Genomic DNA, 22,650 nt, shown 5'->3' with positions numbered 1-22,650 from the left:
CTCCAGGTAAAGCTTCCCAGGAGCCAGAGTCTGGAAAACCCCTATTGGTACTTTAGGTGACTTGAAGCCATCAGCTGACATACAGAGAAGGTATTATTGGGTGACTCCTGGGACATGACTCATATTCTGGGACATGATTCCTATTTGGCAGAGCTCTCTTATTTAAAAAAAATTTTAATTTTAATTTTTTGAAAAAGTAGAAATGTCACCTTTTTTATGATTCAGATCTGAAGGCATTTCCTTTGCACTGAAAGATCAGAGATCCCTGTCACATATAAGAGTAGGAACAGCCTTGACTATACAGATGCATGGTGAGTTATTTTGAAGTACAGAACTTATTGGAATGAAATGAGACTTCTCTGAGGGAGAGTTAAGCTGAGCTCTCTCATTTTGCATCATTCTTAGGAGGTGCTCAGTAAATAATTGTGGAAGAGAGGAAGAGAGAGAAGGAGGGAGGGGAGAAGGAAATTGGTAGGGTTCAAGCCTTTAGAAAGCAGGTGTCAGGCTCAGTATGAATAATTTAGTCCTACTAAAGGATCTTTTAAGAAAGAGGACATTTTATTTTCCAAAGGAACTAATTTCTCAGTACATTGGTAGTTCTAAGCTAGGAACAGATTGTGTCCTAGCCTGGCAATTGAACTAGCCTAGGAAGATGGATGAACTGGTGAAATAGGTGGCCCCAGGGGTCTATTTATGGGTACTGAGTTGTATAGGGTGGAGGCTCTTTGCAGAGAAGTTTTGTGGAGGAGGTTGAGGCAGTGAAGGATAAGGAGTATGGTAAAAGTCTCTGATGCTGGTCTCTTGGCTGGTTCTCCAGGGCTAGTTCTCTGGGATCTAGAATCATGCCTGAGCCCTGGAAAGAGAGAGGACAGGAGAGGAAAGGAGAAGGGCAGCATTATGGGGCTGAAGGATCTATTTTCATGAAGGACTCCTTGTCCTCAGAGGGCAAAGTGGGGACACAGAGTCCGGAAAGGGGTATTTTCCTTATTTGTAACTATCAAAGTTCTTATCGTCAGAAACAAACTCTGGTTAAACAGAAAAGGAATTGACTAAAAAGCTGTGGTTCACAGAAATACCAAGAAGTCTTGGGAAGCAGGCTGAATGAAGGCCAGGAACAGGTAAACCAAGCAGCCGCAGGGCCACAGCCCAAATCTTACTAGTGAGACATGGGCATGACATTTTGTACAGCACCTAATACTTCAGCAACTGAATATCCTGTGATTGCTGTTGTCATCATTATGGACTCTACTGTTCTTACTGCTTTGGGTCAGTAGCTGCCAATTCAGAAGTCTGGGGTGGGAGCATCTGATTGGTTAAACCTCTATCACACACTGGCACTGTAGCTGCATGGGAGGCTGGAGAGGGCTAGGAAAAGGGAGAAGCTAGGAAAGAAAGCTCCTGGACTTTTTGGCTTCTTTACAGTAAAGAGATTTGAGAGATTGTTTTGAGAGTACTAGAGAACCGGGGAACTTAACTACACAAAAATATTATATGCCCGATCTAAGGTTATTAATATAAAACCAAAAGCCAAATGACAGATTGGCTGTTGGAATAAAGTTCCTGGAACACCTTGTTAAGATAAATCAACTGGTCATCTATTTATTTGCCATTATGCACAAAAGGAGAAGAGAGAAAGAGGGCATTCTAAGACTATTGCTTTTAACAAAGAAGAATAGCAGTTTATATCTTCTAATGTTACAAATCTCCACGTGAATATAGTTATCCATAACAACATGTCAGCATACAGGGTTTTTAGAGATTAAAAGCTATGTTTTGCAGGTATATCAAACTTTGAAAGCCAGATATCTCAGAAAAGGACTTTTTACAGACAAGCTCACAAGGAAACGTTTGAGGTTATTTAGGATAAAATTGGATATCATTCTTATAAATGTTTTAGCCTCCAAATTTATCTAAAATTATTTTTTAAAAATTATTGCTTAGCATTTCATCTTTTGTGCTGGCATCAGTAACTCTTTTCTTCTATTACCTGCAATTAGCAGGGCTTGATTTTTCATGATATAGAATTTCATTTGCTAGAACTGAGTCCAAAAGCACAGGGTCTAAAGGAATCTAGATTTGATAAAACAATAAGAGACTCTGTGGCTATACTATTATGCTTTTATGCAACAGATGCCCATAATTGCCTCTCCCCCAAGTTATTCACATAGGCTGACATTTCTTTGGGAGATTCTCTATTCCCCATTTTCACCTATATACTTTGGGTGGGTGTGGGTCTCAATGAACTTAAACTAATGAGTATACACTACCGACTTGAGCTAACTAATTGGATTAGGGATGGGAACATGACTTAGAGGAAGGGAGAAAGAGGAGAGTGAGAGTGAAGGCAGGAAAAATTCCAGGACTTGAGCAAGAGCCACCCTACCATCTTTCTCTGGAAAGCATGGAGTGGGGATGTGAAGTCTGGAATTCCTGGAGGCTATGGATGAAAGAAGAAAGAAATTAAGAAATGAGATCCTTAATGACATTGTTTCAGCTGCTGGCTCAGGCTTTATGTATAGTCGTGACTAGTTATGGATGGTTCAATTATGTAAACCAATAGATATCGTCTATTATTTAAATGAGTTGGGCTCTAGTTCTTGCAATGGAATTATTTTTCATTGAAATACTGGGAAAATACCCGCAATGAAGTATTTCTTAGTATGGAATGTATTCCTTAGTATAAAAAATATTCTTTCAAGAAAATGAAAAAAAAAAAAGCCACAGACTTGAAGAAAATACTTGCAAAAGACGTATATGAGCAGGGACTGTTGTCTTTTAAAACCTAACAATAAGAAAACAACTCAATTTAAAAAATGAGCCAAAGGCCTTCATAAACCTTCACCAAAAAAGATATACAGGTAGCAAATAAACATGTGAAAAGATGTCATTAGGGAATAATAAGCAACAATAAGTAAACATCTATAAGAATGGCCAAAATCTAGAACATTGACAACACCAAAGGCCGAGGAGGATGTGGAGCAGTAGGAGCTTTCACTCATTGCCTGTAGGAAAGCCAAATGGCACAGCTACTTTGGAAGACAGTTTGGTAGTTTCTTAAAAAGCTAAATATGCTCTTATCATATGATCCAGCAATCATGCATCTTAGTATTTACCCAAAGGGGTTGGAAACTATGTCCACACAAAAACATGCACACAGATGTTTATAGCAGCTCTATTCGCCATTGCCATAATTTGGAAGCAGCCAAGATATCCTTTGATAGGTGAATGGATAAATAAACTGGTATATCCAGACAATGGAATATTAGCAAAACGGTTTACATGTGTATTTATTTTCTATTCCATACTCCTCTGCCCCAAGTTTTCTCTCCTGAAAATCCATTCCTTTCTTAAAAAAAAAAAATAATAATACTAAATCTGTTGGAAAAAAATACTAAATGCTAAAAAGAAATAAACTATTAAAGCCATGAAAAGATAGAGAAGGACCTTAAGTGTATATTACTAAGTGAAAGAAGTCAATCTGAAAAGGCTACATACATATATACTGTATGATTCCAAGTTTGTGACATTCTAGAAAAGTCAAAACTGTGGTGGCAGTAAAAAGATCAGAGCTTATCAGCTGTTAGGTGGACATCTGTCCAAACCCACAGAGTGTACAAAACCAAGAGTGAATCCTAAGGTAAACTATGGACTTTGGGTGATTATAGTATGTCAATATAGGTTCATCGGTTGTAACAACTGTCCCACTCTGGTGGGAGATGTTGATAATGGGGAAGGCTAGGTCTGTGTGGGGACAGAAGTATCTTCCTTTCAATTTTATTGTGAACCTAAAACTGCCCTAAAAATGAAGTCTTGAAAAATAAGAAATATTCCTTATTATATAAATAATTTTTTAAATTAATAAGAAAAAAGAACAACAACATAATAGAAAAGTGGGTCAAGAACAAAATCAAACACTTAAAAAGAAATATCAGTGGAATATAAGCATGTGGAAAGGTGTTCAACTTTGTAATTAAAGAATTGTGAATTAAAATGGCAATGAACTACCATTTTTAATCATTAGAATGAAAAAGATAAAAAAGTTAGAAACCATGAAGTGCTGGTGAATAATCTTTGTTTACTCAGAGATAATGAAGATGTTTTCCTACATTTTCCTCTAAAAACTTTATGATTTTGCTTTTTATATTTACATCTAGGTCTATAATCCATCTCTGGTTAATTTTCAAATACAATGTGAGAGCTCAATTTTACTTTTTCCCCCCACATTGATATTCAATTGACCTAGTGCCAGTAGTTAAAAAAAATGTTTTCTCTACTGAATTGTAGTGATATTCAATTGACCTAGTGCCATTAGTTAAAAAAAAATGTTTTCTCTACTGAATTGTAGTGATGTCTTTGTGTAACATATATATACAGATCTGTTTCTAGACTATTCTGTGTTATTAATTTACTTGTTTTGTCCATCCTGGTCCTAATTGCTGTAGATTTGTATTGTCTTGATATCTGCTAATTTAACTCTTCTGATTTCATTCTTCTTTAAGTTTTGGTTATGTTAGTTCCCTGCAGCTTCATATGCCAACGTTAATGTGGCCACACCAACATTCTTTGCTTGATGTCTGATATGTTTTCCCATCTTTTTACTTTCAATCTATCTGTATCTTTTTATGTATGTATGTATGTATATATTTTTTCTTTATTTGTACCTTTAGATTTAAATGATGTTTCTCTAACATAGTGATAGGTGATTCATGCTTGGTTCCTTTAGTCCAGTCTCTTCACCTTTGTCTCCTGATTCAATTGTTTAGTCCATATAGATGTTAATGTTGAATTTAAGTTTATACCTTGCTATTTGTTTTCTATTTGTTCCATATATTTTTTTTGATCTTATATTTTTCATCTCCTGCCTTCTTTGAATCATTCAAGTTTTTAAAAAATTATTATTATTCCATTTTATGTCCTCTATTAACATTTTCATTAGGTATCATTCTTTTGCTTATCTACTTAGGTGACTGGTCAGGACTCTCCAATGCTAATTTTATATGTTTTGTATTTGTTACTCTTTTTCCTTCTTAAAAGGAGTGCCAGAGCTTCTCCCCACTCAGCCTAGGTGCTACGGAGATGCTGGTCCTCATTTGGATGGCTATGACTGATGGTTGCTAGGGTAATCTCAATCTCCATAACTGGTTCAGGAATAAGCATGTGACTCAACTGCAGTACATGAGACTAGAGGAAAGATTTTTGGAAGCTTCTGAGGATGTTCTTCCTCATTCTTCTAGAAAGGATAAGAGACACCTCTTTCTTGCACTGGGCTGGACAAAAATAAAGAATCACATGGCCCCTGCTGTTATTAGAAGCCATACTATGACTCTGGGGACAACTAGACTTAGGATAAAGCTTATTTGCAGCCGGCAGAATGCAGAAACTGAAGAACATGGATCTTTCTTAATATTGAGCTTCTCTATCAACCAAACTTAAAGTCAACCTAAATCTGGACATTCTCCTATTTGAACAAATACATTTACTTACTTGTTTAAGCCATCTTAAGTGGGTTTTATTCTACAACTGAAAGCATCATAACAGGTATAAGAAGTATACATTACTTTTATATTCAGAAAAGTAATAAACATAGATTTTTAAAAATGCTTAAGTATTGCAGATTCTGACTTTGGCTTCCTGAGGCCACAGAAATAATTTTCTTCCCCAAATTCATTCCTTTGACATTAATTTTGTCAATGACAAAGGTGAATTATCTCATATTGCTTTGTGGTTACTTAATTTGTGCTGCATTCCCTCCCTGATTAGGTCCCTAACACATGGTGACCATGAATCCGGCATTTAGCACAAACTTGACAGTTGTGCTGGGCTCTTTCTCACAAGACAACAGCGTTTGATGTATTTGATTTCTCCTGGGGAGGGCCCTAAGACATCTCATCGACATAAGCAAGGCAACATTATCTTTAAAAAAGAATCTACAGTGCCAGAGAGAGTGGTTTATTCTCTGGAGAGGGCAGTAAGGCCAGCTTTGGCTCAGTTGAGTGAACAGGATTTTCCTTAAATACTGACAACCTGTTTCTGAAGTAACTGCGGACATCTCAGTCAGGGGCTCACTGAGACAGGGGCACACACAATTAACCTCATTCTTGTTGAGAGTCTCCTTGGCAGTGGGGTGAACACCAGGGCAAACAGCCAAATAAGAGGAGAGACAGGTTTTTGTAACAGACATGCATTATGGAGGACAAATCACCTGGCCTTGTGGATGAACTCTGTGGGCTGGCATGAGTCCTGGAGGCCAGTGCTTCAGTCAACACCTGAGCCCAAAGGAAATCCTAGAACAAAGGAATAACAAGACGAGCTCTTTGGCATTGGTTGGTACAAACCACTGTTCTGGGCGCTCAGGACTCCTCTTTATCCAAAAGGTAAGCAAGGTAAGCAAACAATTGTGAGGTATCAGAAGTAGGTTCTGTCTTTCAGAAACACAGGTTAACAAAGGATGTTCAGTCACAACTAACATCTCATTGAGTGACAAAGGTGAATTACTCACAAAAGGTAAGATTAACATTTCTAAGTTCTTTGTCACATAGGCTTAAAGGGGACCATGTTTCTCTTTACAAAAGAATCATAGCAGTTACCAACAGGTCAGAGAGCAAAGGTTCTTTTGTAGATAGGGTGGCAACAGGAGAGGTGAATGCTAGAATGTGGTTCGGAACGTACTGGTTTCACAAGCCAGCAGTTAAGTGCCCCTACAGCCGTGCTTCTCGATCTTGACTGTACATTAGAATTACCTGGGAAACGATTGCATGCCCCATGCAGCATCTCAGAATAATAAATCAGACTTCGAGGGTGAGACCCAGCCTTGTTGTTTTTTAAACCTCTCCAGATGATTTCATTGCGCACTGTGGGTTGAGAACCAATTGCCCTTGGAGTAGAATTTTCTTCCAGCGTTCTAAGATCCTCAGCCCTCTGATTTCCCTCAGGACACAGGTTTCTGATGCACCAGTTAGGACTGATGTTGGGACACAGAACAATTAGCACATGAGAAACCCAGTAATAGGCATATTAGAGGCTTGAACATGCCTCAGTTAACACGTGACACTTTCGACTTGTCCTCAGGACGTATGGGAAGGATGGAGATAATTTTAAGCAAAGCCAAACTCGCCCCGGAGGTAGATTCACTAAGATCGACAGGGCTGGGCAGGCAACCAGGTCTGCGGGGGTGCCCACTGCATCCTCGGGGCCCAGCCCAAAGCTAGCACAGAATATGGGTTCAGTAAATGTTTGTTGAAGAACTGAATGACTGTTAGGGGAAATTTCTTGTCCCAAACATTTAACCTTTAGAAGAACAGATAGTGAGCAAAAGATTAACTGAACACCAAGAAGATATTTATGATACTTTCCAAGAATTGATTTTGGGATACGTTATATATCCGACTATTCTCAGTGACTGTGAAGAGGGAAATTAACAGAAACATCTAAAAATTTAAGATGCTTTATAGGCTTATAAAGTAAGCATGAGCAATTCTGTCTGAATGGAGATTAATTTCACAGAATTTATGAATAAACAATAAAATGTGGAGCAAAGGTGTCATAGCGTGGTCTGTTAACTCCATTTCTCAGAGAGAACTCAGCAAGCAAGGAGTTTGCAGTGGTCCATTCCCAGTGTAATGAATATGTGTCTGATTGTGATTTTAATTCCGTAGAGCATAAAATCACCAATAATAAAGTTTCTTGTGTCCAGTCGCTAACACGGTAATAATGCAGGTGGATTTAGTTCCTGTGCACACAGATAGTATTACACAGCTCTCAGTCTAACAGAAAGAGCTTTATTGTCTGAAGAGGAAAATTTACACAAAAGACAGAATAAACCTTTGAAGTTTACTTCAATCAAAGAATATTTACACATCTCTTTGGGCTATATCCCTTTTCTTAAATGATTATATTTCCTGTCAAAATGCACACCTAAACAATTTCAATCATATTATAGTTCTTTTTCATATTTTTATTGTTAGTTTAAACCAATATACGCATATTATAAAAATTTCTAAACAATAAAAAATATGAAAAATTACCATTATCATTTTGAGTTCTATCAATAGTATCACTATAAAGAAGTAAGTCGGAAAACTTTTGAAGCTCTCATTTGGTATGTTAATATGACAAGGCCTGCCACAGAAAAAAATTGAATATTAAAGGGAAAGGACACAGTTTAATAATTTTATGACAGGCAGAGTTTGTTTTGCTTTTCTTTCTATTTTCACTCACTTTACAACTCTCAGATTTGTAAACATGTTGTTTATTACACAGGAACTCACTCAACAGATATGAATACATTCAATGTCATCCACTGGAAATATAAATATTCAATTATTAACTTGCACAAAGTATCTAAATATATATAATCATAGTTTGTACTAACAAAAGAGCTTAAGATTTTTACTTTATGTAATATAAAGATAAAAAGCACGTTAATGAAAGCATATAAAATGTTTTCTAAAAATCAGTAGGCTACTGGCATTTCAAGGAAAATTCAAAGCTACAAACTTTAAAAATATTTATAGTTTAATAGTTAACATCATCCGCTACACTTTCCTTAAAAATATAATTTATTCAAACATCAACAATAGTTTTTTAAGTTCAAGAATATTAAAATTATTGAACTTTTCAATCAGATCTCCAGTTTGCAACTTCTTTTACAGTACAGTGAATTACGTAGTCTAGTGAGGAGCGCGATATAAGAGAAGTGGTGTCACCAACACCGCTACCCCTGTATTAGTTTGCCTCTCAGCTGATGAAAGACAGGTGATTACCTTAACCTCAGGCTGGCTTTCACTGAAATATTAAAAAAGGTCATGGGCACATGTCCTTTCATTGTTCTATGAGATGAAGTCTACCCAAGGATTATCTAGAGAAATGTAATTTGATTTACTATTTACTATTTATTAAAGGTCCCAGACTCAGTGAAGTTACATGTTAATTTGGATATTTCTGTCTGGTAATTTCTGACTTGCAGAAATAAAATAATTTATGATTTGTAGAAAAGGTCCTTCAACTGACAATTTATGTCCTTGTTGGACATTAACCAGATTTGTACACAACCCAGCAATCTTAATGTTGCCCCAAATACCAAGCTTCACAAATGCTCTTGGAGCTAGTTTTCATATCTTACATTAATAAGCTGAATAAAATCTTAGTCATATTTATTTTATTGTATGAGTCATATAACCTTTTGAAAATCATATTTGATCAGTTTCGAAGGTCATACACTGAGATATTTGAAGGGATTAACCTGGTGGAGGCAAATTAACTGATTTGCTGGAACATCTTTTCTTGGCTTCCAGTAAATTCTAAGGACAACACAAATTTCTTTTCTGACTTTCTAGTTCTTTTTTCTCTTTCTACTGATATTATGTACTCATTTTTATTTCTGGTTGATACACCTTCAGTGAATTAGTCAGTATGGGTGGCAGCAACAACTGGGGGCTCGATTTCATGGTTTTTTTGGTGATATCTATTGGATGTATAATAAAGACCTGTATTCTGTTGGGTGAGAGGTAACAGAGAACCCAATTTGTTAGTCTTTTTTCTTTTCATTCCGTTTTTTTTTTTTTTTTTGATCTGTTTGTATATTTGTAACCTCAAATCAACTAAGATTTGGGGTTACTAGAAAGGAAAATAACTATTCAAGTTTTTATATTTCTGGTTCACTTCTAACTGTGGCTAAAACTTCAGACCTATAACTATATGCTTTCCATACATTTGTGTGTGTGCGTTTCTGTAATGGAGAAAGGCCTTTATCTCTCATGTGTAAGTATAAAGTATTTTCTAACACTAGAGAGTATTAAAAAACTAGATTATAGTGTCTCTCCAAGGAGCATTGTTCTGATTGACTTATAAAGATAAATAATCATTTATATGGTTCAAATATTCCTATAAACCGCAGGAAAAAAATGAAACCTACTATTTTAAACGTGCTACACTTTTAACAAAAACGTTATTTTTATAGAAATTTTTAGCTCAGAAATCTTTACATAATAAAGGTGAGTTTTTGAACAAATTAGTTTGGTTTAATTATTTTGGTTTTAAAAAATAATATTTATATGTCTTTATCATGAGTTTATCAATATAGAGTATGATATAAGCATACATTTGAGTTTTAAAAATAAGATTTGGGTTTATTATCTCAGGAAAAGACTAATTAATCTGAACTTTCTAAACTTTTTATACCATTTACTTATCAAATAAGATAAAATACTGCTACCTAATTTTTAAGATCATAAAGTGTAAATTTGTATCTAACTGAATTGAGTCATGAATTTGCTATATATGTAATATTCCTAGTAATTGATTTTAGTTTTCAGCTTAATTTCCTAAATCCTTAAGCAACTTAAAACTTGGATTAATAAATTGAGTTATTAATGACTATTAGATACTTAAGTAATTTCCAAGTAGTATAGAATATTGAAACATTGATTATTAATTTTAGGTTTATATACTTTTGCTTATTTTTATTTGTTACAGATAAGCTATATCTTTGGGGCACGTTATTAAATATGTACATTTTTACCACTTTAAGAAAGTATAAGAGGGATGTGTGTGGCTATAGAAAGTTGTATATTCATGAGTTTTTCTACAGCTAAAATGCTTGTACATGACAGATAATTCTTAGATATTTATGTCTCAGTTTCTTCCATGAGCTAGAATTATTACTTTGATTAAAAGTTGTAATTAATATAGCTGATTGAGACTATACTAGAATCAGTAATGGCAGACAAATGCAACTCTGTATGTTCTTTTGTTTTTCAAGATAAAAGACAATAGTTCTCATATAAAATGTCAGTTCGTTGCAGAATATAAAAGTATAGAGGAAAGATAAAACTTGGGTGTAGATAAATTGAAGAGGGTATAAAGGAAGGGAATTTTTATATCTTTTGGTTTACAATGACTCCATGTGGAAAGAAGCTATTAAATATGTTAAAATTTTGGCAAATTTCTCACTGTTTAGACGGACTTACATACAAGGTAATTTAAGGGAAAATAGAGAACACAAAATCTTTGCTAATAAATTTCATGTTAATGCATAGCTATAATTTTTGTTTTCTTGTTGTTAAATTATAAATTGGCCTTGGAGCTCCCAACTAGTGTCAGTAAAAGGTTATTCTTTACCTTTTGTGTAATCTACACAAATAGTAGAAATTTCAGGTTTCACCAGGATAATTTCTCTGTCTTGTGTTGATTTTATCTCGTTCTGGATTACAGGCATGTGCTGCATAACACATTTCCTTACAGGAACTAACACTTCATGGATATATGTGATTAATAAGAAAAAGAACCAAATGAAAGGGTAAATAGTTTTAGGTAAATCCTTCAGAAGTGCTAGAAAACCGATGCCTCATTGACGATGGGTGAAACACCAGTACTATTTTCACATATTATTTAGATTGCCTTTGGAGTGAATGTTTGCTGCTTTTCCTCTCCCCGCGGTTTTCCTTTAGGCGCCTTTGCCTCCTGCATTCCCGGTAGTCCAGGGGGGAATGGTGGATTTATAACTGGTCATCCCCTCTCCCCACAACTCCATATAGCTGTTATATTTATATCTCATGCTAAACAAATTTCTACCTCCTGGATGTGTAAAACCTAAACAGAATGATAGACAAAGGGATTTAAGCTAAACATTACCACAGCAGCATTCAAAATGACTGGCCATGATTTCCTGATTAAGATCTCTGGCCAAGTTTTATTTCTTGGTATTGTCTGCTTTTCAGCTTTTCCTTCCATTCTGTATCTTTCCATTAATTCCCTTCTGCTTAAATTAGCTAGTTTAGATGGCTTACAACAAAAATATCATAACTGAACTAATATCCATTTTCCAGATGAAGTGATTTAATCCAAGGCCCACACTCAGTGGTCAAATCAACGAGTTCATGGTTCCCTTCTAGATTTTGGTTTAATACAAGTTTATAGTTCCTTTAACTATATTAAAGAGCATCTGACTTTTGACTTCTTTTTCACAGAGGACTTTTCCTACTGGAAAACTTGTTCACAAGAGCACATTATTCTAAAAAATCTTCTAGAAATAACAATCTATAAATCTTTGTTGACTAACTTATATTCATTTTAACTTTTTAACATAGTTTTGTTCATTTAATAATTAGTTTCTCAAAATTTTGTCATTTTACTTTTTAATTTTTTTTTAATTAAGTTTTTTTGGAGTAACATTGGTTAATACAATTGTATAATTTTCAGGTGTACATTATCATTTGACATCTGTATATTCTATTGTGTTTACCACCCAAAGTCTAGTTTCCTTCAGCTACCATATATTTGATCCCCTTTACCCACTTCGCTCTCCCTCTAAACTCTATATTTAACCCCTTTTACTCTGTCTACCTTCCTCATATTTTATTTTAATTTCATCGTTTTATCTAATGGAGTGTTCTGGAAGGACAGAAAGGTTAAACTGAAAATACTAAAAAAAAAAAATCCCTTAATAATCTTATATAATTTAAAAAAAACTAGCATGCAAACTAACAGAAAATGTCTTTATTTATAACATTATTTTGTAAACAATCACACTGTGCATTTTTAGTTCAATAATAACAATTTTTTTCTATGGATTTATAGCAAACCCTATATAATAAAGTCAATGAGTTAATACGAGTGAAGATGAATAGGGTGGAAGAATTTTTGAAAATGTTAAATTACAGCACTTGATACAAAGACATAATTATCTATACCATAAAAATTTACATGCCACAAAACATTAATTTATAATTTTAATCTCATAAAACATATTTATAAAAAAGCATCAACATTAATTTTATTATAAACCAGTGGATTACTCAGAGAAATATTTATTAAAACTTACTAAAAACCAGTAAATATTGCAACTGAGGTAAAACTTATTAGTAAACAAAACTATCATTTATAAGAGCCAAAAAGCAAATGGAAGGGCAGACAACGCTTCTGACAACTCCGTCTACTCCTTGATATTTTGAAGCAGCTTCAACAAATGTGACTCAATAACCTGTTGGACTAGAACAGATAAGTGATTAAGACTACAGTATGTCGATTAAAAAATTTTAAAAAGAAATATTAAATTCAATTTAAAATCCCCCCCAAATAAAGTTATTTCTAAGTAACATATACTCATAGTCTATGGGCAATAAGATTGCAACACGATAATTAAAATACACTTAAAATTTATTGTCAGTGACTTAGTAATTGCCCAAGTTACTGGATTTTTTTATTTGTGGTTTCTAAATTTTGAAGTACACAGTTGTTCTAAGTAACAGAGAAAGGACAACTATAGAAGCATTTTATAAAAAGTTTGCTATAAAAATGTTAAACACATCTTGTAAATAGGTGTGCACTTATTTCCAACAACTAATTATTGGTGTTGGTAAGAAGTAATAGTAACTAACTCATTTTTAGACCTTGTAGGAATTAGTTGATTTTCTCTATAGTTAAAAGTACAAGTCAGGAGTTAGGATCACATGCAATGTTCTGTGACTAGTGATGAAAACGGCTTGGATCACTGGTTTGTACTATTTACAGACCATTGCTAAAACGAAACCTGAGAGTTCTAAAATACTTACCACTTCTATAGCCCAGGGCTACAGCTAAATCCATAGAATTATATCCAGAGTCGGTTTCAATTGTTGGGTCAGCTCCATTTTCTATACCAAAATAGAAAAATCTAAATAAGAAATCTACAAAATGAAAATGTGGATTTGTTGGTCTATTACTGACTCAGATGCAAATAGCAGGACAGTATCTTCAAGATGATCTGACCATGTACATAGTATGTGGAATGCACAGAATTCACTTTGGTGTATTGAAGGGAAAACACTTCAAACGGGCATCCTCTAGAGCAACTGAAACTCATAAACAACTAGATGAACGTATGCATAAAGATACTGTGGACAGAGAAATCAACTGTGGATTCTCATGAGATCCCCAAAGGGAAAGTGACGAAGACAAATGCTCTAGCTGCAGAAGCGCTGTGTTATGGAGTGGCTTCTCACTTGGGCAGCTCTATGGCAGCAGGTGCTCCAGAGGTGAACAGCGGAAGGATTAACATATTTAACAGTATTATCAGGGGAGGCCAGCTTGTAAAAAATAAAGTCCTCACATAGCATTTTCTAAATATTTTCATTTTTATCTGCTTACCTAAGAGCATTTTTACACATTTCACATGATTTCCATGTACAGCATAAAGCAAAGGTGTGCCTCCATTCTGTAAAAGGAAAAGGTAGTTTAGTTATTCAAGGTGAGCAATAGTTGAAGAATTTAATGCTGCTGTGAGTTTTACTGAGAATTGGGTATGTAAAAGTAGTTTAAGGTAATTTTAACATTTTGTGAAGGATATTTAAATCAGAATAACTGAGTTAAGACATTAACTTTTTCTTCCAGGCGTTTAATTAACTAAATTAATTAATCATTCTTCCAAATGCTTAATAAAATTCACTATGTCTCCCCAAAACAAATAAATACTAGAGTCTGTTACAGCACTTTAAAAATCAGTGTCACAAACTCACCCAATCATATTCATTGACATCGACTCCACAATCAAGCAGCATTTTGACGATATCTGTGTAGCCTTTGCTACAGGCCAATGACAGTGCACTTTCTCTACCTTTTCCTAAAAGCTGGGGATCAGCACCCTGGAGCAGAAAGTGGAGATAGAAGATTTTCAATTCATATAAATAAGAATATTGCTATCTCTGTCAATAATAATTACAGTTCAACACTTAGGTCATGTAATGTCCTGGTGTTAATAAAGAAATAATGCAAACTTCTACTCATGGATGCTCCTGTTATCAAGGTTGTCTGGATGCCTCCTTCCTCTTTATCTCAACCCTAACCATCCTTTCACTCTGGAGTCAAATTACATCTCCTAAGAAGCTTCTACTACAAGGCTGACAGTACTTTTGTTCACACTGCACTCAGAGGGGGCTGGGCATTAAATTATTTCTCACTGTTTCATGTATGATTAGTCTTGCCTTCCCAACTAGATCCAAGTTCCACAAGAATATAAAAAGCATTTAAAATTTTTGGATCCTTTACCAATTACATCTTGTTGGCTGGAGATACAAAGACTTTACTAAAGACTTAACTGAACTTAAGTAACTGTACAGATACATTTTCTGAGGCATTTTCCTTACATTCTGAAGTAGAAACTCTACCACAGCTATTTGCCCGTGTGCTGCAGCCCACATCAGAGGAGTAAATCCTTCTTCATCCGTGTGATTGATAACATTTTCTATTTAAAAGAAAAGCAATTTTTGTGATCTAATTTAATAGGCACATATTAATATCACTATGAAAAACTGGTTTTCTAAAAAGCTGATTATTTTATTCAATGAGATTCACTTTGTGCTGATTTTTGTTCACTGAAGTCCTGTTATGTGTTGTTGCAATTTGCAGTCTGAGTGTATTAAAATGTGCTTCAATGTTCAAAAAGTATATTATAAAAAGTGTAAGCTACGAGACACAACATAATGCTACAAGGCAACCCACAGAACACTAGACTCAGAATTAAGACACCAGAGTTTGAATCTTGGCTCTGTCACTTTCTAGAAGTGTGATTCTGGACATATCACTTAATTTCTCCAATACACCTAAACCTTGCTTATCTTCATGTGCAGTTAGGAGGACCACAATTAAAATGAGCTTATATGATAGCCCTTACCATTACATAAATATACATTATTATAAAAACTTCAAAATCTTATTAAAGCTATCTTCTATTCTATAGCTAACATTGCTACTTTTGAATTTCGTGCTAACATAACATAATGTGAAGGAAGATTGAATAAGACAGTACTATGCAATTCTAATTTGAACCCCATCTCATTTCCCAGATTCAGTCTACTAGTTATAAGTCCACAGTTCTTCCCCTAAATTATTTAGGACACTGAGAATGAATAGAAAATATAATAATGAAGTAAGTCTTTCTTATAAAAGAATGACATGATTTAAAAAAATAAAACTCTTTTATCATATGTCCCACATTCAATCAATAAAATTAGGACACTGAGCTAACTTTGAAAAATGAAATTAAAATAAAGCTTGATCTTTATCACATTACACCAAAACATATTTCATATGTCTCAGAGATTGAAATGTAAACAGAAAAACACATAAGTTCTAGAATAAGGCATGTGTGAGTTATTTATAATCTTAGAGTAGAAAATTCTTTTTAAGCAAGATATGACTCAGAAGCCACAGAGAAAAGTAAATTTACTGCTTAAAAATATTAAGACTTTGAAAACATCATAAAGTCAAAGGAAAAATGACAAATTGGGTAAAAAATATAAGGTACATAAACAACATAAAGCGAATTTCTTTAACTTTGATAAAGATTCATATAAATCAACATGTAATAGGTAGTTCACACAAAAAGTAATTAAAATAGACTATTATTTAAAAAATGTAAACAAAACCAGTATGAGATACTATTTTTCATCTAAGAGATTGGCAAAGATTAAAGTCTGATAATAAATAACCTGTTGTCAGTGAGGGTATGGAGAAATAGAAACTCTAATTGTGGTGTGAGGACAGAACAATCATCTGGCAATATATGTCAAAATAAAAATTCATATACAAATATTCTTGAAGGAATTAACCTATGGCTATACTAAAAAAAAAAATGCCAACAATAGCGTTCTTTAGCAGCAACAAAATGGAATCAACCATCATCAGGGAGACTAGTTAAAAACTAAAAAATGAAGTACATGTATATGAATATAATGGACCTATTAAAACGAATGAAAGAGATATTTATGTATTTATATGGAAAGATCTCTAAAACACTAAGTGAAAAAAGTAAAGTGGATATTTCCCCTTGTGTAAATAACAAAAAAAGCACATACATATTCTCACACACGGTCCCAAATATAAACAGGAATATTTTCTAGAAAAGTTTTCTGAAAATACAAGAAACTTATGATACTTGCTTTTGGAGAAAAAGGTAGGGTGGTAAGGGAAGCTATAATTTCTATACTTTAGAGTATTTTTTTTTTTTAACTCTTGGGTTATTTGCTTGGTGAGATTATACAACTATTCTTTTTTGTCTTTATACTTTCCTATTTTAAAAGAATAGCAAATCTAATAAATCCTATTAAATTTGTTTTAAATACACTTTATAAAACAGGCTATTACCTTGTTCGATACGAGTAGCCAGGTAGAGCATCTCTCCCTGAGCAGCCAACTGGTGTACAGATAAAGCTGAAGCAAAACCATAAAAAGTATCATGCATAAACGTAGGTACACTTTCATCATCTCATTGTTCATGTTTGTGCACACTTTTCTTTTCCAAAACAACTATCATTTTGTTGTTTAAAAAATATAATTTAAAATATATCCTAACATTACAAGTAGCCATTCTGTATTTGAAAATTAACTCATATGTTTAAGGTAATTCTGAATCTGAAAGTGCTTTTATCAACAAATATATAAATTTTTATGATCAATTACTATCAGTGCAAATTGTTACTGATCTTACCAATCAAAGAATGGCCTAGGTACTTAATTTTTAAAATGCTATTTCTGCAGCCAAACTTATAAGGAAGTTGGGTTAAAAGCACAAAGACATATACACCTTTTGTCTTTTTATTGACTGAATCCATTGAAGTTCCAAATATCACTATTGTAAGACTCCATGAGTTTTTCTTAACTTTAGGAGGGGTGAGGCAATAAATGGAAAACTATTTTTGAGAGCAAATTCTTGAGTGCAGATCTAGTTGTGGCTAACTGGGTATGTGTCCTTAGATAACTGATAAAACAATTTTGTCTATAACACGAGGGACGTGAAACACCTGCTGTTTTGGCGTTTTGATCTCAAAAATTCTATGGTTGGAATATTTTAAGACAATCTCTTAATTTTACAAAGCCAAAGAGGCACTGTTCTGTAACGGTTTGTTTTAAAAATTAGTATTACTTGATCCTTGACTGCAGTGGTGTGACTGAGTGGTCTTAATACAGAAAGGAAAGCTATACAGGGGGCACATGCAAATTTATATAAGTAAAACAGAAATGGCCAATAGCTGCAGAGTCACAGACTCCTCATGGCTTAACTGCTATAGCATGTGATTCAAATCAGGAGGGATATAGTGTTTCCAAAATAAAGATATATATTTCACCATGCATTAGAATACAGATGCATTTACATTATATTCTCAAATACAGTTCCTAATATCAAACTGCTAACTGGTTTTCTCTTATTAATAGACCCATACTATATAGAATATTTTCTAGTTTATATAGAAACTTCACTTTATTTCTTCTAGAATGATTGTACATTTAAAAAAATGTGGATTTGAAGTTTTAAAAAAGGTGGTTTCATATTTTTATTGTTATACTCAAATTCAAAATTACCATAGAAATCATTCAGCTTTTACTACAAATCATTTGTGGATCTGTGATCTAGTTTATAAGTGAAATGTGAAGGCTCATACTCCAAGAACACAAAACACAATGTCTTACTTTGTATAAAGTTCAGAATAACTCATTGTTTTTATAGTAAAACTATAAAGGTTTTAAGAGTTAATATTTTAATCTGTATTTGTTCTTAACAGAGAAACATAAAACATGAAATATTTGAATATGCAGTAAAAGGTGAAGAACTTTTAAATTACTAAAACTATCAGGACATCACTTCAGCTTTCCAAAATGGAATATGCATTTAATGAAAATAATGTTTCTAAGCCAAATTCTTAAAACCATTATATTAGTAATATTAGTAATGAGAATATATTAATACATCAGTGGAAAATACTTACAATTTGCTAACAGAGGTGTTGTTGAGACCTCATTCCCTCTGTGTTTGTTGGTTAAAGTAGTTGACTGTTTTATAGGTGAGAAGTGCTTTGTTGTAGAGGGAGTGTAGACATGCCTTACTTGAATTCCCGGAGAAGGAGATGTATGGATATTACATTCAGCTAAGTAAAATAGATTTAAAGACATTAAAACAATATTTTAATGATAAAGCACAAGGTGTATAATATCTTCAACTGTTTCTCAAGTGATATTATTTTTGCCGTAAAATGTACTACCATAGTGGAAGTTCCAGAAAATTTTTTAGTAATGTTTAACAATTTTATTCTGGAATTAGTTTTTTTATTCGAAAGATTGTTATAAAAGTAAATCTACAATATGATGACAGACTTCACTGCATTAAAGCATTGGAGCTAACACCAATCAAATATTCACAGGATAGGGAATATTAAGCTAATTCATTTCTAAAAGGCACAATAATTTCTTTCCTTATGATTTTAAAAGGTACAATAAGGAACTTTATAGAGAATTTGTAAATAAACAAAGGTTAAGCAAGAAATTAAAAAAATCAACATGTACTTATAGACAATGAATAATATAAAATTATTCAATTTTGGTTTCTGTGAGATTCTAGAAAATGATATTAAAAGATGACTTCTGAATTCTCTTCCCAAACTCAAAATCTCATGATCAGAAAGGAAAAAAAAACAACAAATAATAAACAAAAACAAAACAAATGCAGATATTTATACCATAACTTTCAACCTTTAAATAGGACAGATGCCACCTCCAGGTCAGAGTTAACTTGATCTTGAATATTTTTACTATCTTCTTCATTTAAGGACTTCACAAATCGAGAACACACGTTCATATCAAATCGATTAGGCAATATGAATTTCATTCCCATGGCAACACCCTGAGCCGATCCTTCTTCTGCATTTGAATCCAGCTGATGTTCTAGTTTAATGTCTGGCATGCCAGTTAGACTATAACTGCTGGGACACTCTTCCACTATCAGCTGGGCTCCAATATCCAGATTTGCTGATGTAGCCATGATTTCACTGTAGTTTCAATAATTAAAACATTTCTTCATAATATCCTCTTGGTTTTATAAGGGCAGTATCCAGTGTATTCTTGGAATTTAGATATTAAAAAAATCTGAAAGAAAAAAATTACAAGTATTATATCAACTTTACCTAGTTATTTAAATAATCATTTTCAACCAAATATGCAAACAGTGCTCTTATAAGTACCTATTAATAAGAGAAGGCATAAAATGTTCAGAGGTAGAGAACCCAGGATATGATCCAAGTTTCACCATTTATTAGCTGTGTGAACTTGCACGAGTTATTCAACCTCTCTAAGCCTTAGCCTCACATGTAACATGGGCATACCACTGTTATGTTCACAGGATTCTGGCAAAGACAATATGAAATACAGTAACATTTTCACCTCCATTGCTAGGTTTCAATTAATTTTAGTTACCCTTTTCTCTCCTTTCCTATTCCCGAAACTGCCAAATGGATAAAAGATCAGGCTAACAATAAATTTTAACCTCTCACCTGAGTTTTTTTTTTTTTTTTTAACATGCTATGTGTATAAATGGCTCTTGGTTTGAATTTAGTAAAAGATAGAACTCATGCTGTATCCAACTCTATTGGCATCTATAACATCGGTAATACCTGGATAATGAAAGGCTTTACAAAGCTTTGGTTATGATAAACAGTTTTTGTTCAGATCAAGTGTTACCAACGTCACATAGGTTTTTGTGAAAAACAAAGTGCATAGATTGTAAATTGGTTTCCTCTGCTTTAGCATCTCTAAGATATTAGGATCAAGCAGAATTTCTGGATCTCAGCCTTTGTAGCAAGTATTAAGAATTGATTTTTTTCAAATATAGATTGTCAAGGTATAAACTCAATAGATTATAAGCACACCTGTTATTGAATCATTTACTATTGTTTCAAAATGAGTTTCCAGTAATCACTAGAGCTTCTCTATGGACCTTAATATAATTTCAAGAGAAATTTCACTATTGTACTTCACTGAGACAGGATGACAATAACATCTAGTTAATGTTTTCATGTTAGGGTTTACTGCCTCTTAGAAATTTTGAGAAGATGCAGGGTGTTTTAAATTGGAATTAAAAAAAAGCATTAGGATCACAGTGCAGCAGAGGTTGCAAACCATACACTTACAGATAACCACTGTATACAGTTTTAAAACATTTTCCGAGATTGATCCTTATAACAATCCTTGGAGTAGTCAGGGCAGGTAATCGTTATGTTCACTATGGAGAAGAAAAAGCAGAAGCTCACAAATTATAAGGGACCTATCCAGCTCTTCTGACTCCATCACCTTGTCCATTAAAATAAAAAGCAGCACTAAACTAACCCAAAACTTCCAAGGGAGAAAGAGTCGAAAAAATAACAAATTGTAATAATAATTTAAAAAAGAATATAACAGGTAAAAAAGTGAATACACTTTAGCAGAGGAAATGAAACCAGACAAAATGAGCTGTGATTCAAATGGAGATGTAATGCATTGGTCTTTAAAAGGGTATTGCAAGATATGAGCTATTTCCTCAGGTAAGAGCCAACCCCACAGACTCCTACCTTGAGGTGGCCTCAATGCAACTTTCCTGAGCATTCCTAGTACCCTGCATTGATCTCTATTTTAGCATTTATCGTTCTCTTGAAAATTTCCATTTCTGCTCCCAATAAAGGGAAAACTCCTCTAGGACAGGGACCACTCTTACTAATCTTTGCATACAAAACAGTGTTTGGTCCTATCAGGTGCTCTATAAATGTTTTCTGATTTGAACTTTAATATTGTTTCATATTCTTTTCTATCCTGAAATGACCTTGCACAATGTTCAATAAACATTTGCTGATTAGACCTGGCTTTGCATTCCCAACATCGCTACTAACTAGCTGTGCAACGCTGGACAATAATATAAGTATTCCAAGACTCATTTTATTCATCTATAAAATATAATTGAAATAGGCATCTCTAATGCTCTTTCCAACTCTAAACATCTTCCATGTCATAAATCAGGGTTTATAGATGGGACTACGGGCCTTTGAGAGGAGAACAAATGTGGGAGTAAAGAGTAGAAACAGAACGTTTGATACTACTATAGGGAGAAGCAAAGTTGACTGGTTAAGCTAAAATTTTGAAGGAGGAGTAAAAAAGATAATCGGAAATAGGAGGTGGTGAGATAAAGAGGTAAGGACAAGTATAGGTGAGATCACCTCGATCCATCGGAGCCAGGGGTTGTAGGGGGAGAGAGGGCCTAAAGAGATAAAGTAGGCAACTGCTAAGGTCCCAGGGGATGCTAGCAGCAGGTGCCACCCGGTTCTTCCTAATCCTGCAATTGTCCTACAGAGAAAGGCGGGTGCTATGAAAATGAATGATGCCTCACAGGCGACAGGTGCCCAGCGTCCCAGGACAGGAGCCTGCTACAGGGGAGACTGTAGCAGGGAGGGAAGTCCGCTCTGTTGCCACCCGCCAGCTTTGCCCGAAAAGTCCCAGTGCGGCTCAGGTACGGCTGGCGGAAACTGGCTCACCCGCGGCGGGCGGGTCCTGGGAGTAGGGGTCGGATGCCGACCGGGTTGGGGCACAGGGCCTCGCGATCACCTTCGACAGCCAACCGCGAGCCGGGCCTTTACACCAGCGGCCACAGACTCACTACAGGCCCTCAAGCCCCGGCTTGTTTTGACCGCGACGTCACTTCCTATTTCTTCTTTCGCTTTCTGGACCAAAAATGTTTCGCATTACTGCAGCCGAGGGGACGTCCAGGTTCTTTCCCACCGCTGCGCTGTGCGGTCCTTACCGCCCGAGAGCTACCGAAACAGGGTCATTTCCGCGGACTGCTCTGGGCCAGCAGAACCGGGCCCAAGTCTCGCCCTCCCGCCG

At 34.5% G+C, this 22,650-nt stretch overlaps 1 protein-coding gene across 2 annotated transcripts; it reads right to left on the bottom strand.

Annotated features, from left to right (window-relative positions):
• Positions 1-12,480: 12,480 nt before the first annotated feature.
• Positions 12,481-22,638, bottom strand: ANKRA2 (ankyrin repeat family A member 2). Of its 2 annotated transcripts, none has more exons than XM_016122214.2 (9): positions 22,157-22,638; positions 19,498-19,890; positions 18,738-18,896; positions 17,119-17,184; positions 15,120-15,217; positions 14,493-14,618; positions 14,125-14,191; positions 13,551-13,631; positions 12,481-12,987 (listed from the first exon to the last, which is right to left on the bottom strand). In XM_016122214.2, the coding sequence occupies exons 2-9, from the start codon at positions 19,784-19,786 to the stop codon at positions 12,932-12,934; spliced, it is 942 nt and encodes a 313-aa protein (XP_015977700.1). In that variant the 5' UTR covers positions 19,787-19,890; positions 22,157-22,638; the 3' UTR covers positions 12,481-12,931. The 2 variants fall into 2 exon arrangements, with proteins under 2 accessions (XP_015977700.1, XP_015977699.1); XM_016122213.2 differs by having other exon boundaries at positions 22,302-22,638.
• Positions 22,639-22,650: the final 12 nt, after the last annotated feature.

The sequence above is a fragment of the Rousettus aegyptiacus genome, unplaced genomic scaffold (genome assembly GCF_014176215.1).
Source record: "Rousettus aegyptiacus isolate mRouAeg1 unplaced genomic scaffold, mRouAeg1.p scaffold_m13_p_8, whole genome shotgun sequence".
Lineage (NCBI taxonomy): Eukaryota > Metazoa > Chordata > Mammalia > Chiroptera > Pteropodidae > Rousettus > Rousettus aegyptiacus.
Note: the sequence above shows the minus strand (reverse complement) of the source record. Positions and strands in the feature narration are given on the sequence as shown.

Excerpts from the sequence above, each read along its gene's own strand:
- ANKRA2 (XM_016122214.2), bottom strand. The coding sequence starts at position 19,786 with ATGGCTACATCAGCAAATCTGGATATTGGAGCCCAGCTGATAGTGGAA. Across the intron at positions 18,897-19,497 it reads GGCATCTGTCCTATTTAAAG|CTGAATGTAATATCCATACA; the intron begins GTTGAAAGTTAT and ends TATTTTACTTAG. Across the intron at positions 17,185-18,737 it reads AACACCTCTGTTAGCAAATT|CTTTATCTGTACACCAGTTG; the intron begins GTAAGTATTTTC and ends GTTTTGCTTCAG.